We start from the raw sequence: 15,078 nt of genomic DNA, 5'->3' as shown, positions 1-15,078 counted from the left end.
TGGGGAGAGATGGATGGTAAGACACAACACATAGGATTATTCTGGACAGACTCAGAGCAGAGTCCACAGCTCCTGTACTCAGAGATTTTATATTACATTTTCCTCAAGGGAATTTAAACTGAAATGATGCCAGTTTAAAAAGGACGCAAAATCCTATCTGATGTGAAAGTGAAAGTGAGCTGTTTGGCCACATGTCTACACTGAAGGTTGCTGCGTTGGCAACCCTGTCACTGAGCTCACTACTTCAAGAACAGATACAGCATTAAGCACAGTGCAGGCTAATCATCTAAATAGTTATCCAGCTTCTTGGATTATTTTTTTTCCATTGTTAGTCTGCTAATGATACCTAATGATTTTACAGCAGTGCTTTCCCTAGCAGAGACGTCCTTATGCTATTTTATGGTCTGGAACCCGTGCTAGAAGATGCATTTCTTTCTCTGCCGTTACCTTACAGACTGGTAGTGCTCTCTGTGGTGGATCTACCCACACCACACCCCGAAATATGACCCTAGAGTGTTTAGCCACCTATTTCCTTCTTCATCAGCAGGAACAGCCTGCAGCCTGATGCTTTCCTTGGCACTCGGGGAAGCACCCAGCCAGAGCTTTCTCCCTAAACCCAAAGGGGATAGTTGCTGTCTGACATGTGGGAATGGTTGGGGAACCCAGTCAAACCTGCAGAAAAATCTTTCCTAAACTTGTAGCCCAGCTTGCAGGTGCCTTTCTTGTTTTGCTCCTCTAGACATTGTTTCAGTATAATGAACGTCAATATTTGCTTTCTGAACATCACAACTGGCAACAGTATGGTGAAAACAGGAATACCTGGAGTTTGGTTTAGATTTGTGAGTTCCCAGTACTTCCCCTGCACAGAGGAATATATTTGTGAAAAACAGCATCATTTGGCAAGAGCTGGGTCCCAAACACCCTCAGAGGGGAAGCCCTTCTTGAGCATTTAAACAGATCCTGGGGCTAGGTCTTTGTGGAGGAAGGTTTTTTGAGTTTAGGCTGAGAGGGAAGGTGGCGGGGTTGGTGGTAAGGATAAGGCTGGGTACTGAAATTGGGACACCCTGTGCCCTGGAACCGGGCCTTCAGCCCGCGGCCTGCTTGGGGCTGGGTGTTTGGCCATGCAGGGACTGCAGGGGAAAGGCAGGGGTCTGTAGGGACCCCAGGGCATGGGGCAGCCGCTTACAGGGTGTGTGCCTAGGCACCGGGGGCCGAGGCATCTTCAGGGGTCGATCCACACAAGGGCCTGGGCCTCTATGACAAGGGGGGGACGGGGCACCCCCAGGTCCAAGGGCTGGGAGCCTCTGACCGGGGGAACTCAGGGGCCCCGCTGCAAAAATCAGCCGGGCTTAGTCAGCCGGCTTCTCGTTGTCGCCCAGCCTCCATGTCGGGCGCGCATAAAGAACCATGTCATGCTTCGGCAGGGAAGGAAGGGCCGGGAGGGACTGGAGCCGCTCTCTCTTCTCCTATTTTTATAGAAAGCGATCTGTGTACCTAGAAAATAACAGGAAGGGAAAGCGCAGGGGGGAGGCGCGGGCGGGGGGGGGGGATAAGAAGATCCTGTTTTCGGTCGCTGCCCGAGGAGTAATTCGGAGGAGACGGCTCCATATTCCCGGGGCCGCGGCGGCTGCGGCGGGGATGGAGCGGGCGGCGCGGGCGGCGTAGCCAGCTCGCACGGGGGGGGCCGCGGGCAGCGCCGCGCCCGCCCGCCGCCGCGGGGTGAGGGCTCCCCGGCCGCCCCCGCCCGGCCAGGCGCCCCGCCGCCAGCCGGCTCCCTGGTACCGGGGGCTGCTGGGGTTGTGTCCAAGGCCTCCCCCTCCCCCGCGTACACACTCACACACCACACACTCTCACACACACACACACACACACACACTCACACACACATTCACACACACCCCATCTTCTCCTGCCGCCGCCGCCGCCGGAGAGATCGGGGATTGCCCGCGGCCCGGCCCCGCTCCCGGCTGCGCCCTGTGCCCGAGCGCATCGCACCCCGCGGGGGCTCGGCCGGCTGCCCCTGGAGCGGTGTGTGCGGGGCTGGGGTTGTGGGAGGGAGAGGGTGGACACGGCAGCTCCCGCGGCGGCTCCCGATGGCTCGTCCGCGGCCCCGAGAATACAAGGCTGGAGACCTGGTGTTCGCCAAAATGAAGGGGTACCCGCACTGGCCGGCCCGGGTGAGTACCGCGGCGGGGGCGCCCGGCTCCAGTCGCCGCCGCCCCCCTCGCTCTCCTACCGGGAGGGCAGCGGCCGGGCCGCAGCGAGCCTCTGCCGGAGGCCCCGGCCCCGGCCCCGCCGGACAGGGGGCCGCTGTGCGCGCCCACCCCGTTATTATTGTGCATCTTTTCTTTGATCTGCAGATTTCTCCCCGGCCCCCCGGGAGGAGGAGGAGGAGGAGGAGGAGGAGGAAGAAGGGAGGGGGGCGAGCGCGGGCTGTACCTGGGTTGCTATCGCGGGGAGGAGGCTTGGGGAGCCGGCAGCGCTGCCTGCATGACAACGATGCTGTTTATTATACGCCCTCCCTCGCCCCGGCCTCAGGCTTCCCCGCGGGGCAGAGGGACCCCCACGGCCCCCCGCGGCCGGCGCCTGGGGCAGCGCAGGGCGGTCGGTCCCCCGGGCCCAGCGCGGCCCAGGACCCGGGCGGGAGAGCAAGGCCTCGGGCCGGGCCTGGGAACGTGTGTGGGGAAGGGACACGGTCCGGAGCAGGACCAGGTTTAGGGGTGCTTGTGGGGAGGGGGCGAGGCCTTGTGGCGTGCGGGGGGGAAGGGCCCGAGGCCCGAGTCAGGCAGCGGTTGTCCCCAGCGTAGCGGGTGCTAGTAGACCCCTGCGGTTGGGGTGCTGGCAGGAGTGGGAGGCATGGCTTGGTGTGCAGAGGTTGGGTCAGGTGAAGCAGAGCCTGGCTCTGAGGTGCTGCCATGTCCGCCTGGGATGCTGGCATCCCCACAGCCCGGTAGCTGCCCTCTACACAGGCTGTTTGGGTGTTGGGCCTCCTGGTCAGGCACTGGCTATATTTTGTCTTTTACTGTGTTGGCTTTATTTCATAGCCTTTTGCCATTTTTTGTTTTACTCTGCCATGCTATAACTGAGGTGGAAAGGCATCGTGGGCACTTAGCAGTCAGATAAGCACCCCATTGTATTTACACATCCATTTTTGGTGCCGCTGCAGTAATATGGAGAAGACCTTTCTCTGGCATGTCTGGTACTGTGGCACACTTACACAGCCTGTCCCTTCCCTTCTTTTTGGTTACTGTCGTGTAACGTGTTGTGTGAACTCACTGACAGGCATGGGCCAGTGACTGTCTGTATTTACTGTTGGTCTCCAACCTTATCAGGGTGATTGGTTAGTGTTTCTTACCATTGTTTTCTAGTCAAGGAAAGTTGCTGGGTTTTATAAAGAGCATGAAGATAATGGAAGTCTTGTATGCAACATGCAGGAAAACATAGATGGGCAGGATAAAGACGGACTGACATCTAGCATTACCCTTTACAAGAGAGCCCAGGAAAGGCATGGGTGTAAGTGGTGGAAAGTGAATCAAAAGGTGTCCTGAGTATAGCTGAGAAAACAGAAGTGGTGTTGACCAGCAGACACTGCACAAGCAGGGAAGACCAACACCACAGGCTTAAGCAAAGGTTGGTGAAGAAAACATAGTGAGGGTGCTGAATATCTAGAAGCATGTAAATAAGGTGGTGCATTCAGTTAATTTGGCAGAGCAGGGTAAAATTAGCATGCAAAAGGCCAAACTTAATCACCACTGGGTTGCAGTTTTGTTACTCTGTCATTATACAGGTTGGTAGATATACTACCTAAAAAATGGCAATTTGTGTCAGCAGAACAGCATGATGCACTGAAAATTGACTTCTTTCCTACCTCTGTCATGGTTTAATTTACTGTGAAAATTTTAATGTGAACAGTTGAGACCATTACCACTTTGAAACTTATTAATCCCTTTCCTTTTTGAGCCTTTGTAAAACTCGTGTTTGTTTACCCAGAAGCAGAACAGGGCCTTTTGTTTTAGTGGCATTTTCTTTCCTTTAAAAAAACCACTATATGCACTGCAGTTGGTCATAGCCTTTGGCTGGGTGTTTAGATGGGTGTCTGAATGGCAGTAACATCTTCACTAGGAAAAAATAGTTGTGCTAACATAACTTACTTCCTTTGTGCAAACTAACAGGATGTAAAGTTCAAGTGAAGACAAAACAGACTCTAGTTTTAACATGATTTAGGAAGGACAGGTAGAAACTGTACAGACCCAGAGCCTACCATTGGCTAGGAAGAAAGCAGACAGGCCAGGGGCACATGAAGACCTGGGTTCAGCTCACCTGAATGTCAAGAGGCACAGAGCTTGCTCCTGCAACACGTGAGGGCCTTATATACAACTTCACATTAGATCAGGCTGATGGCTGCCTGAACCTAACAGATTGCTTGTGAAAAATGCAGTTCATACCATCTTTACTAGGACTTTTCTTTGTCTTGATTGCCAATTTTTGCTTGATGCACAGTTCATGAAACAAAGGAAAAACCTAGTGAGGACACCAGTCTTTGCTTCCCAGAAAATGTTATTATATACAAATAGGAAGAAAAGTTATTTGAGTTGAGAATGCAAGTCAGTTACTCTGATTAACTGAATGCATTTTATCCAGGGGATTCACTTGTTTCCGGATCCTGGAGTGTTTGCTACCTACATCTTTATTCATTATGCACTTAGTGTGTTTGATCTTTGTGTTCTCATCTCAAAATGTACATATTTCATTATAATATACTAGCTTAATAATGGAAGTAAAAATACCTTTAAATGACAGTGTTGCTGCTACCCCTACCAGGTGGTGGTTTGCATCTCTCAGACCTTTGCCATGAATTTCCTGTCTATGGACAAACTTCTTAAACTGTGTTTAATGAACCTGAGGAGTGTTACAGTGGGACAGGAAGACTCTCCTTGCCCTTTAATGAAAATCAACCCTGTATTTTTGTGTGCATGGGTAGTGTTGTACAAGAAGATCTCGCTCAGACTCCAGAAGCAGTCCAGTTGCAGGAGTGCAGATCTGCACCTGGCTCAGTTGTTCTTGTCTCTCAGAAGGTATAAAACATGTGGGCTCAGCCAGCTCCATGTAGCACCAGACCACAGGCGCATCCAGCACAAGCAGCGATTTCTAGTCCTAGACCATTAGCTCTCCACCCCCTCTCTGTGGAGATACGTTGATCTAGCGATCAGCAAGAGTAAGACTGGCAAACCTGACTTATCACTGTGGGTAAAGGGAGAGAAACCGTGAAGAAAGTGATGATTTGCCCAGGGACTATTGGCATTTTTTTCCTAATAATTTAAGTTACGTTGCTGCAGCCAAACTGCATTTCAGGTTTCATTGTGGATTGGTCTAGAATTCATTTGAAAAAGACCAAACTTGCCACACTTTGCCAAAATGATAATGGCTGATAAATGTTGGGTTGTTTTTTTTTTTTTCCCATACCCTATTAAAATAGAATTAGTGATTAAAACCACTCTCTTCAAAAGATGTTTTTAGATACTTGTTGTCTGAAAGATGTCACTTAGATCTTATTACCTGAAAGGCCTGCTATCACCTTTTTTTTAGGCAAAGCCAAAATTTCCTTTAGCTTAGCTGGAGGACAGTGAATACGGTTCAAGCCCCAAGAGTTGTACTGAAGCGTAATAATATCACTAGATTTAAAATATAGGCAGCAGTTTGGTTTAACACAGTTCTTATGTTAGCCTATGATGTCAGTTGTCTTCAGATGCTGATCAGAAATGCAGAATGCCAACTGGCCAGGTCATCAGTTGCTGTAATCCAACAAATAAGCAATTGTGTATCCAGGGTTCATGACAAAATAGAGGGAAGATGCTGTTGTGGTTAAAACAGAGGAAATAAGGATTCAATTCATTCTACATTTCATGTGTGGTCTTTGCCTTTGAAGCACTAAATCCCTCTGTGTCTTAGTTCCCTGTTTGTAAAAGACAGTTAACACTTTTCCCTCTAAAAAGGTGTTGTGGAGTCAAAATCACTAACATTTATAAGTTGCTTGACTACTGCTGTGATAGGAGTGGTGTTAGCGCACACAAACAGTAAAATCTTTCTTCAGATCCCCTGGTTTATTTAGGATAGAGCTCCTGCTTTATTGAGAAATTGTCCCTCAAATAGTCACTCAGATGAGATAAAAGGGAAAAACCAGTGGTAGATTCAGAAATATCAATAATGGTGTTTGTTTTATGAGTGACCCTGAAGAAACAATAAGCACTTAGTTGCTAAAATTAGCTGCTGATTTAAAAATAGGAAGGAAGCTGTTAATGCAGCTGTAGAGAGTGGAGGAAAAAGTCTGGAGTGACCTCAATAAAATAAGAGCGTGCCCAAGTAAATGGCTGCTGCCATTACTGAACAAAAATCTAGGATCATACAGCTGGGGAGACTAAGATCTATGTTTGGGTAAGCACAAGTAGTTTGTGTAGAGATAAGTTGATTTGGGACAATACAGAAGAAATAACACAGGTAAGAATGTATTTTAGTGTAAAACACATGGATGTGTAAAGCTATTTAGAATATGTCATGTTGAGAGGAGAACACAGGCTTGGAAGTGTGGGAGTCACTCTGTTATGATGGTGTATTTACTGTCTTGCACGGGCTTGTGTTTGTCTTGTCCAGTTCCTTTATTGCTACTGTGAATTAACACCTACTTGGAACTGCAGATTTGCTAGTTAGCTGACAGTCCTCACCCGTACCGCTGTGACACAGCGTCTGCCAATAGCAATGGCAAAATGGTATTTGGAGCACTTGAATGTGTTCTCTACTGAGAGGGTGGTGGGCACTGGAACAGGCTCCCCAGGGAAGTGGTCACAGCACTGAGCTTGGCTGAGGTCAGGAAGCATCTGGACGATGCTCTCAGTCCCATGCTCTGACTTGGCTCCTGTGTGGAGCAGGAGTGGGACTCGATGATCCTTACGGCTCCCGTCCAGCTCAGGAGATTCTGTGATCCTGCATTGCGAGTTGGTATGAAGCATTCAGCATGCTGCTTCAAGTAATACATAGTTAATGCTATCATTTTAATGGGAGCTAGTATCTGTGACAGGCTGAGCATCATAAATATCATAGTGATTACATGAGTTTTTAGCTGAGTGTGTTGTTGACTATGTCCCCCATCCAGCAAGGCATGAAAGTAAGGCACCTTACAGTAATAAATAAAGCAATAAAGTAATCCAAGGGAAGGGCTTACAGGTAAGCTTATGCTTAAAGACTTTGTTAGGGCCTAAAAAGATAAGGCTAATAAAACTATAGTATTACAGTGTAATATAATTTTAGAGACTATTAAAAGAAATTACTGCTACAGAGTGACAGAATTACAGACTTTCAGTACCAGCAAAAAAATTGGAAAGTCTGTTTTGGACACCCCTATGAAGGCGTTTATTTGTAGGTAAACAAACACCTCTCTTCCAGTTCAGTGAAGTATGGATGGAGCTAGTGGGTTGATTGTGGTGAAGTTCCCACTGTGGGGCTGTGTTCTGACATAGTTTGGTATAAAGCACAAGATACTTAACGAGGAACAACTTTGGTCACTTATAGTTGCAGGTATGACAGCTTGGAAATATCAAACTCTCGAACACATCATAGAAGAAACATTCTACATTTTAAGTGCTTGATATTTCAAACAGTCCATTTGTTTTCTTATTAGTATAAGGATAAGGGAAGGTAGGTTTTCCCTGGCAGGGTTTATCTTTTTTGGCAAAGAATGACAGACAAAAATCAGATTAGATCCAGAAAACTTCAAAGGGTCCATCAGAAATAGACAACAGATCTTTCTCTGTGTTTTTCTGCCAAAACCCAATCTGCAATCTTTTGAGCTTTTCTCCTTGGCCATTTGGGACCTGTCCAGTCCTTCACCATGTGCTTTTCTTCTTTTTCCCCTTTTGGTTGCTCTGGTTTATGACCTCACTTTGCCATGTTACTAAATATGAGTCTCTTGTGACTTCTTTACCAACTCAGAGCTGCTTCTGTCTCTCTCCCTCTTTAATTATGTACCTCACTCATACATCACTCCTCAGAGATCTGCAAGCAATTTTTCATGGCAGGTCTCTGTTGCTTTCTGAGATGAGACATGATTTGCTGATCATTGGAAAGGTCTGTCTTAACGTAGGAATGAACAGTGAAGTCGTGGCCTCTTCAGACAGCACTTCCATGACTTCTGCTACCATGCATCTGAAAAGAGCACATTTCAGGCAATGAGTCCTTCATGGAATTGGTTTTCACTTGCTAACCCTTCTGCACCAGGTTGACACATGTTGTTTAGCATTTAAACTTTTATTTGCAGATACCTGGTCATATCTAGAGTAGGTGTGAGTGCTTTTTCAGGGACTTCCATCAGCTTGCTGTATTGTCATTTCCTAAAGTGAAATGAACAAGGAGTAAAGTAATGAATTATTCCGGTGTTGGGAAGGTGGAGAACCTCAGCGGCTTTCTCCATGCTCCTGCACTGTGCTTTAAGTGTGACTTAAAACAGATTTCATCTTAAAATTGTAGTGTGAAATGCAGTAATTGTTATACATAAAGGTGAACTGCAGCTTACAGTAAAACCTTTCCACTTGCTTTTGTTGGGCAAAGAAATATTTCTGAGGCCAAGATGTTCTACATTGGTTGTTAGCACAGCAGGGAGATTTGGGAAACTTCTTTAAAATTCATTTCTTTGAATCTCTCTGTTATTTTTTTCCCCTTTAATTAGCTTAAATAACTAGCTCCAGATAAGCAAGTCAGATCTTTTTATGTTAATCACAATAAATTAATACATTTTCACCTGCAAGGTCATGATTGTAAGTCCAAATGAAGATAACCCAGAATGAAGACAGTTGTCTCAGAAGTTTGGAAGCAATTAAAGTTTTTCATGCCCATACTGTACAGGATTTTTGTTAGATATTTGCCCATGACATTTTGAAGCCACCAAATAATTTTCATCAACTGATCTGATGGAAATCATTGGATATATGTTTTGTCTGAAGGAAGGGTGCCCCTTTCAGTGAAATCGGTAGCCTGTCAAGTCAATCTGTATGACCTGATGGTAAAAAGACAGAAGTGTTAGCTTTCATTATGTTAATTGTCAGTTCTCTTCTTTTTATTAAAGAATCATTTAGGCCCCCCAACTGGAAGTAATTTTTTTATGCATAGACAGGGCAAGGAAGGCTGAGGTTTCAGTCTTAACTCTTCATGTCCTGATTCCCCCATCACAGTAATGCATTAGTGAGTCTTCCTGTAGTTGGGGTAATAAAAGTCTTGTAAGCAAGTGATTGCTGACAGCAAGCATATACAATTGTCATTTAAGGGCAGATGAAAGGATTTGCTGATAATGCTGGAAAAATGATGGCAATGTAGAGAGCTTGGACATTTTAACTGTTTGAAATGGTGGTGTCTGAGCAGTAAAGACCTTTCCACTGCATGCTTGAGAGGCATAAGGGAGAAAGAGTCTGCCTGAGGCCTCTCAGTAATACTGTAATTGGAGTGACAAATATAGCAACAAACACTGGAAAGTAGCCTGTGTGGAGCAGGCAGGAAGAGGTTGTGGAGCCAGCTTTTTAAAGGTGTCAGAATTAGCTGAACATCAGTACTTCACTGTATCTTTAGGTACCTCAGTACTTTGCAACTCTTACCCCTGTGTCATCTGTAACTCTGATCTCCACATACCATGGATGTGTGTGTGTGTGGATACACATGCCTGCTTTGTGCATAGATATACACTCCTCCATAGGCAAGATAGATGCATGAAACATAGGTGTAGCACATTGCCGTGGTGGCATGTCACTTGACTCCAGTAGAGGCAGCATCAACAGAGAAGGCCCAGTAGTTTGGCTGGAGCACAATAGGAGCAACTAGAATAAACAGTTATTTGAAAGATTCCAAGAAATATTTGGCAGACCAGTGAGTATCATGAGGTAAAGCTTCTAAAACTTAAAGGAAACAGATCCTTGTTTCCTCCTCTTGGGAAGGTCTCTGCATTACTGGCTCTGCACATCTTGAGATTGTTTCGTTCATGTGTGTAACAGCCATTTCTAAATGTGATACAGAAATTGGAAATCAACTGCAGATTCATTTCCAGGTTTTGTTTCTTCTGCTAATTCTTTTACCTAAAGCGTATATAAGACCTGGCTTTGGTGGGCAGCTTTGTTGTTATTGTTGTTTTGTATTATGTTTTTGTTCTGGAAAACAAGGGGAAGGTAAGAAATTTGAGTAAATACCACAGCATCTTAACAAAACAATGAACTTCCCATGTTATGATGTAGTTCCTGTTGCCTCATTCTGAAGTTCCCCATCCTTCAGATGGTCTCAGGTCATCCCAGATATTATCCTTGGCATCACTGCTGCTTCAAAAAGACACATAATGTTCTCAAATTTCAGAGGGATTTAATCTGTCTCCTGGCCTTTTGTAAAGCCCTGCTGAATCTGAAAATACCTTCAGAGTCAACATAAAGGGAGGAGATGACATTGTACCATGCTCTGGGTAGCACAAAGCCCAAAGTTAGAAGGGACAGGTGTCCATAGACTGTGTCTGTGCATTAGAAAAGTACATTTAAATCTCTTTCAGTTTTTCATTAGCAGACTGAAAGGGTAATTAGCATACATCTGTAGCCCTGAAAATGCAAACTGGAAACAACTGTTTATTTTGCCTTGCAGCAATGTGTAAAAAACCTAGAGAGAGGCTGTTTGCCAGCTCTGGTTTGGCTGCCTGAGTAGAAGACATCATGTAACAAAAGAGGAAAGACAGGGCAAGGAATCTCATACACCAAAGTATTCCTTCAAGACGGTCAGTTAACAAAGTATCCTACATATAGCAGAGTAAGTAGGGCTGGGGAGGAAGGAAGAAATACAGACTGTAGGGACTTTACAGGGTGTTACCAGTGTCAACTAGGGAACGTTGTGGCAGCCTGTAAAGTCAGTAACCGTGTGCTCCTTGGGCTGGGAAAGCACCTACCTGTGAAGCCTCTTAAAGCACGGAAAGTAAAACCACGCGGTGGCAAGGGGTAGGAGGAACTCTAGGTCTGGGAGAGCTTGATACACAACTGCACAATAATGCAAACCACTTCTGGGAATCCATCCCATATCAGACTGGATTATTAAATGTACTAAATATAAATACATTTTGAAAATTAATAACATAGGGAGTGACCTTAGAGAGATACGTGGCATCACGTGGGAGATGCAGGTGGGAGAAACAGGAAAGTACAGATAGTGGAGCAAATGCAGTAGCTGCAAAGAGCAATTCTGGAGTTGTTGTCCTTCCCTTGATATGTGTATGCATTTTGTGTTGAAGGTCATTGGACACAAGCAGCTATTTTCTGCTAGTTTTTCTTTGGCTCCACAAATCTTAAAAAGAATACTGTGAACTCCTTTCAATTCATGGAGGAGGGTATCATCTTCAGCTGGAATCTGGCCCCCATGAAGAAAACAAGAATCCAGGTCTGTTCCTGGCTGTTGCCCTAGTCCTTAACCTATTGTTTTAGCCCCCAAGTTATTGTTTAATAGCTAGGAGGCAGTTCCTCCAGCTCCTCCTCCACATACCCTTTGGGAAAACTTTATATGTAGGGCACTTACAGTTCAGCTTTTCTATGGCACGTATCAGTATCTTCCTGTTGGAGCAGATGTGGGACAGGGAGAAGGGAAGAAGCATCAGTGGAGTGGTGTTTAGACTAGCACATACCATGGGTTGGCCATCCTGACAAAGCAACCTAAGACAATGCCAGAAGGCAGAGCACTGTGCCTCAGAAGGAGGTTTGTCCCCTTCGTCCTCTCAAGTTTTGCCTTTCTCTTTCCTACTGCTTATGCAGAGACCACCCAAGCACAATGGCTGAGGGGGGCTCCAGAGCCAGCACGGAGGGGTGTGATTTGCACCCCATAGCAGAAGTGAGGGGGGTCCATGCACAGCTTGCCTTCCTTGGGATATAATTTATTATTCTTCACTGTATATAAATCATTGCTTCCCACCCCATTGATTGCTTTTTGGTGTGTGCATTGACATAAGTATCTCTGTATTTTTCTTTAGCTTCCTTCAGCTTGTTACCAGCCTGCAGAGTGATGTCCTGCACAGGGTCAAAATAATTTCCCTGGGTGCGGTCGCACCATCTGAGGGTTGTCTGCCAGCTCCCTGGCAGGATGTGTGTTTGCATATGGGGATTTCTGCATATTGCCTTGACCTTTGCAGCACATTGGTTGTTCAAATGTAACTTGTGGTCCACTATTGGCTTCCTGTAGTATTGCTGCTTCCAGCTTTCTCTCTCTTACGTTGCCAATCCTTTTCCCCAGATGTGTTAGCTTTTTCCTTTTGCAAACTAAATTCCAGTTTACTTGCAGCTCGTATTTCTCACAGACTCTGTGAGTCAGTTGTCATGTTGGTTTTACCATCACTGGGTGTAGTGGAATGACCACACGTTTATATATAAGTGCACATGAGCATAAGAGACTATCTTTGTCTTAATATTTGCAGAGGTTCCCAGCTTGCTGTCCCAGATGCTTTTTCCAGAACGTGGAAGAAGGTGTTAAGTAAGGCAGATCCGGACAAGGAATAGACTAAGCAAGGCATCTCATGCCAGGCACTGTGCCTTGTTGAAATCGTATCTTTTGTCACCTTTTTCTTAAAGTAATTAGTTGCTAGTTGGTTTTCAGCCCAGATGTCACTGTTTCCATCTAAGCCAGTGTAAATTTGTCTTTCTGTAAGGATTGCTTCAGACACTATTATCTGGAATCCAATTAGGTATCATTCATTCAGGATTCATCACATGTGGAAGTGTTTGCAGAACTGAGGTTCCTGTGTTCTTAGCACTGTACTGTTACTATTACCACTGTGTTTCAGTGTCCTCCAGCAGGCACAGGCTCAGGCTTTGGTGTGCTCTGGGGGATCCGCTGCAGGGCTGGCGGCTTGCTGTCCTGGCTGTTAGGGAATAGCAGAAGGAAGATGATACCTATCCTGTTAGTTTGCTCTCTGAAGACCACATCCCAAAGGCAGCAAATGAGTTTGACTGCATTGAGCCCTTGATTTCAATAAAAGTGCTTGCATGTGTGCTGCCGTGCCTGTGGAAACACAAAGTGGGACCACAGCTTAAGGGAGAAGGCAGATGTTCATGTTGAAAAAGAAAAGAATAAAAGATGACATTCCTGACTGCAGTGCCTCTCCAAATACCGGGGCTTCTGAAAGATATTAGTGGTGCAGCAAACTCAGCAGATAATTCTTTTCATATGGTGTCTGGATCAGGTGACTCACACATGCTCACATTTTCAGGTACCCCTTTTGCTGTGTTTTATCAGTTCTTTTTCAAAATCTTCCTCTTGTGCAAACTTTATTTTTTTCCTTTGTCACAGTCAGCATTTCTATCTCAGCTTTAAGAGGAAGGTAGCGTAAAGTTGTTAGGTCTTGCTAGAATTTTAATGTCTACAAAGATATATCACAAGTAATCACTGGTAATAAGCTTGTTCTATCTGTTAATATTTTGTTTTCTTTGCATTTATTTGAGAGAGTCTGCTTTGGAGCTTTTCATTGTTGAGAAGGGAGTGGGTCACTTTTCTCAGCAGGTATTTTGAATTGGTACGTCTGGTAAAATGACAAGAAATCCTTGTTAAAAGATGAAAACAGATTAGAGAAGACACATTAGTCAGACAGGGCTCTTCAGCATTAAAATGCTGTGAATGTTTCCTCCTTATCTTTTGGAAGATGTTTTATGCCATCTCCTGCCTTACAGATGAATGGATTCACCTGCGTATATAATTGCCATGTTATTGTGCTGGATGGGATCTGATCATACAAAGACAATGGCTTTGTTTATGCTGCCAAACTGTATGCCCAGCTGTGCTTGCAGGATCAAGCCTCTAGCTGTTAGGTTTCTAGAAGCCCATAATAATAAAGATTTTAGTGGCAACATGTTAAGAATAAACACCAGCTTCTTTAGCGGATCTGGGAGCAAGGGGAACATGTTTTTAATGAGAAGCTTATTCTTTCTCTGAAACATTTCCTGCTGGATGAGAGTGTTTGCTAGTTTGTCAAATGTTAGCAATACAGCTGACCTGGTGCAGCAACAGGGGTGTCAGGGTTGTCTCTGAGGCAAACTTACTGAAAAGGACACCATTGTGAGTGCTGTGGGTGAGAGTGCACTGGGGATCTTGACAATTAAAAGCAGTGTGAGCTCAAACTCCTTTGTTGTGGACCATGGTTTGGACATATTATGTGTCATCACCAGTGCATTAAAAAGTAAATGCAAGGGGCACATAGAATTAAAATTCAGAATACTGACTGAAAGACTTTTGGTTGGATTTTGTTATTTGTATGAGGTGTATGTAAACACTGGTTTGGATCCCGGGATAAATGTGTATGTGCAGTGTTCCCTAATGTCCTTTCTGCTTCCAGATATGTGTCTCACTAACCAAGTTCTCTTTTATGTGTAATTGCCTTTTCCCAATTATTTGCACAATATGAGTCAGAATAATATGCTGTTTCTTTATAGCTGCTTTTTTAAAACAAAATGGTAACTAGATTCTAAACATGTTTTTTTACTGATCTGCCAAGGGAGAGTGATCAGCTCCCATGCTTAGTGTGGATACCATGCTTTATTCAGAGGTAAAGAGTGTTTTAAAAATTTAATATTAATGTATGCAGGAAAACAGCTATTACAGTTCCACATGTGTAATTTGTCCCTTGATAGCCTGTATCCTTTTAAAGTCATCTTTCCTTTAAAATTAATCTTCTGATTACCCCTCCAAGTCCAGTAGAAAAATGAGAGCCAGTGATGGCTAGAAGCCCTTGGTGTTGTTTAGAGAAGGAAAATTGGAGAAAATCAGAGACTTTTGGAAGAAAGCAGATTGTAGAGTAAACGTTGTGACTTCTGTAACGTAACTGCAGCTGAGTCACTAGGTTTTGTGGATAACTTGTGTTCATGGAAACACCATATCCTGAGAGGTTATTGGAAAGTAACACAAAATACACATCTCATACACATATTCAAGTTAATTTATTGGCTGGGAAGAAAGGATGCTATAAAGTAGCCCTTAATCCTGCAGGTATATAAATGTCTAGGCTACTTCAAGCCCATGATTAATCCATGCAAATTAAAA

General features: G+C 45.0%; 1 protein-coding gene across 1 annotated transcript in view; it reads left to right on the top strand.

Annotated features, from left to right (window-relative positions):
- The first annotated feature begins 2,065 nt into the window (after positions 1-2,065).
- The window catches only part of HDGFL3 (HDGF like 3), a 38,244-nt gene continuing 25,231 nt past the window's right edge, over positions 2,066-15,078 (top strand). Inside the window, exon 1 of the mRNA XM_084268118.1 lies at positions 2,066-2,177. Coding sequence (XP_084124244.1) covers positions 2,094-2,177 — 84 coding nt within the window. The 5' untranslated portion in view covers positions 2,066-2,093. The remainder of the gene's footprint in view (positions 2,178-15,078) is intronic.

This window comes from Gallinula chloropus (assembly GCF_964237585.1).
Source record: "Gallinula chloropus genome assembly, chromosome: 9".
NCBI classification, from domain to species: domain Eukaryota; kingdom Metazoa; phylum Chordata; class Aves; order Gruiformes; family Rallidae; genus Gallinula; species Gallinula chloropus.
Note: the sequence above shows the minus strand (reverse complement) of the source record. Positions and strands in the feature narration are given on the sequence as shown.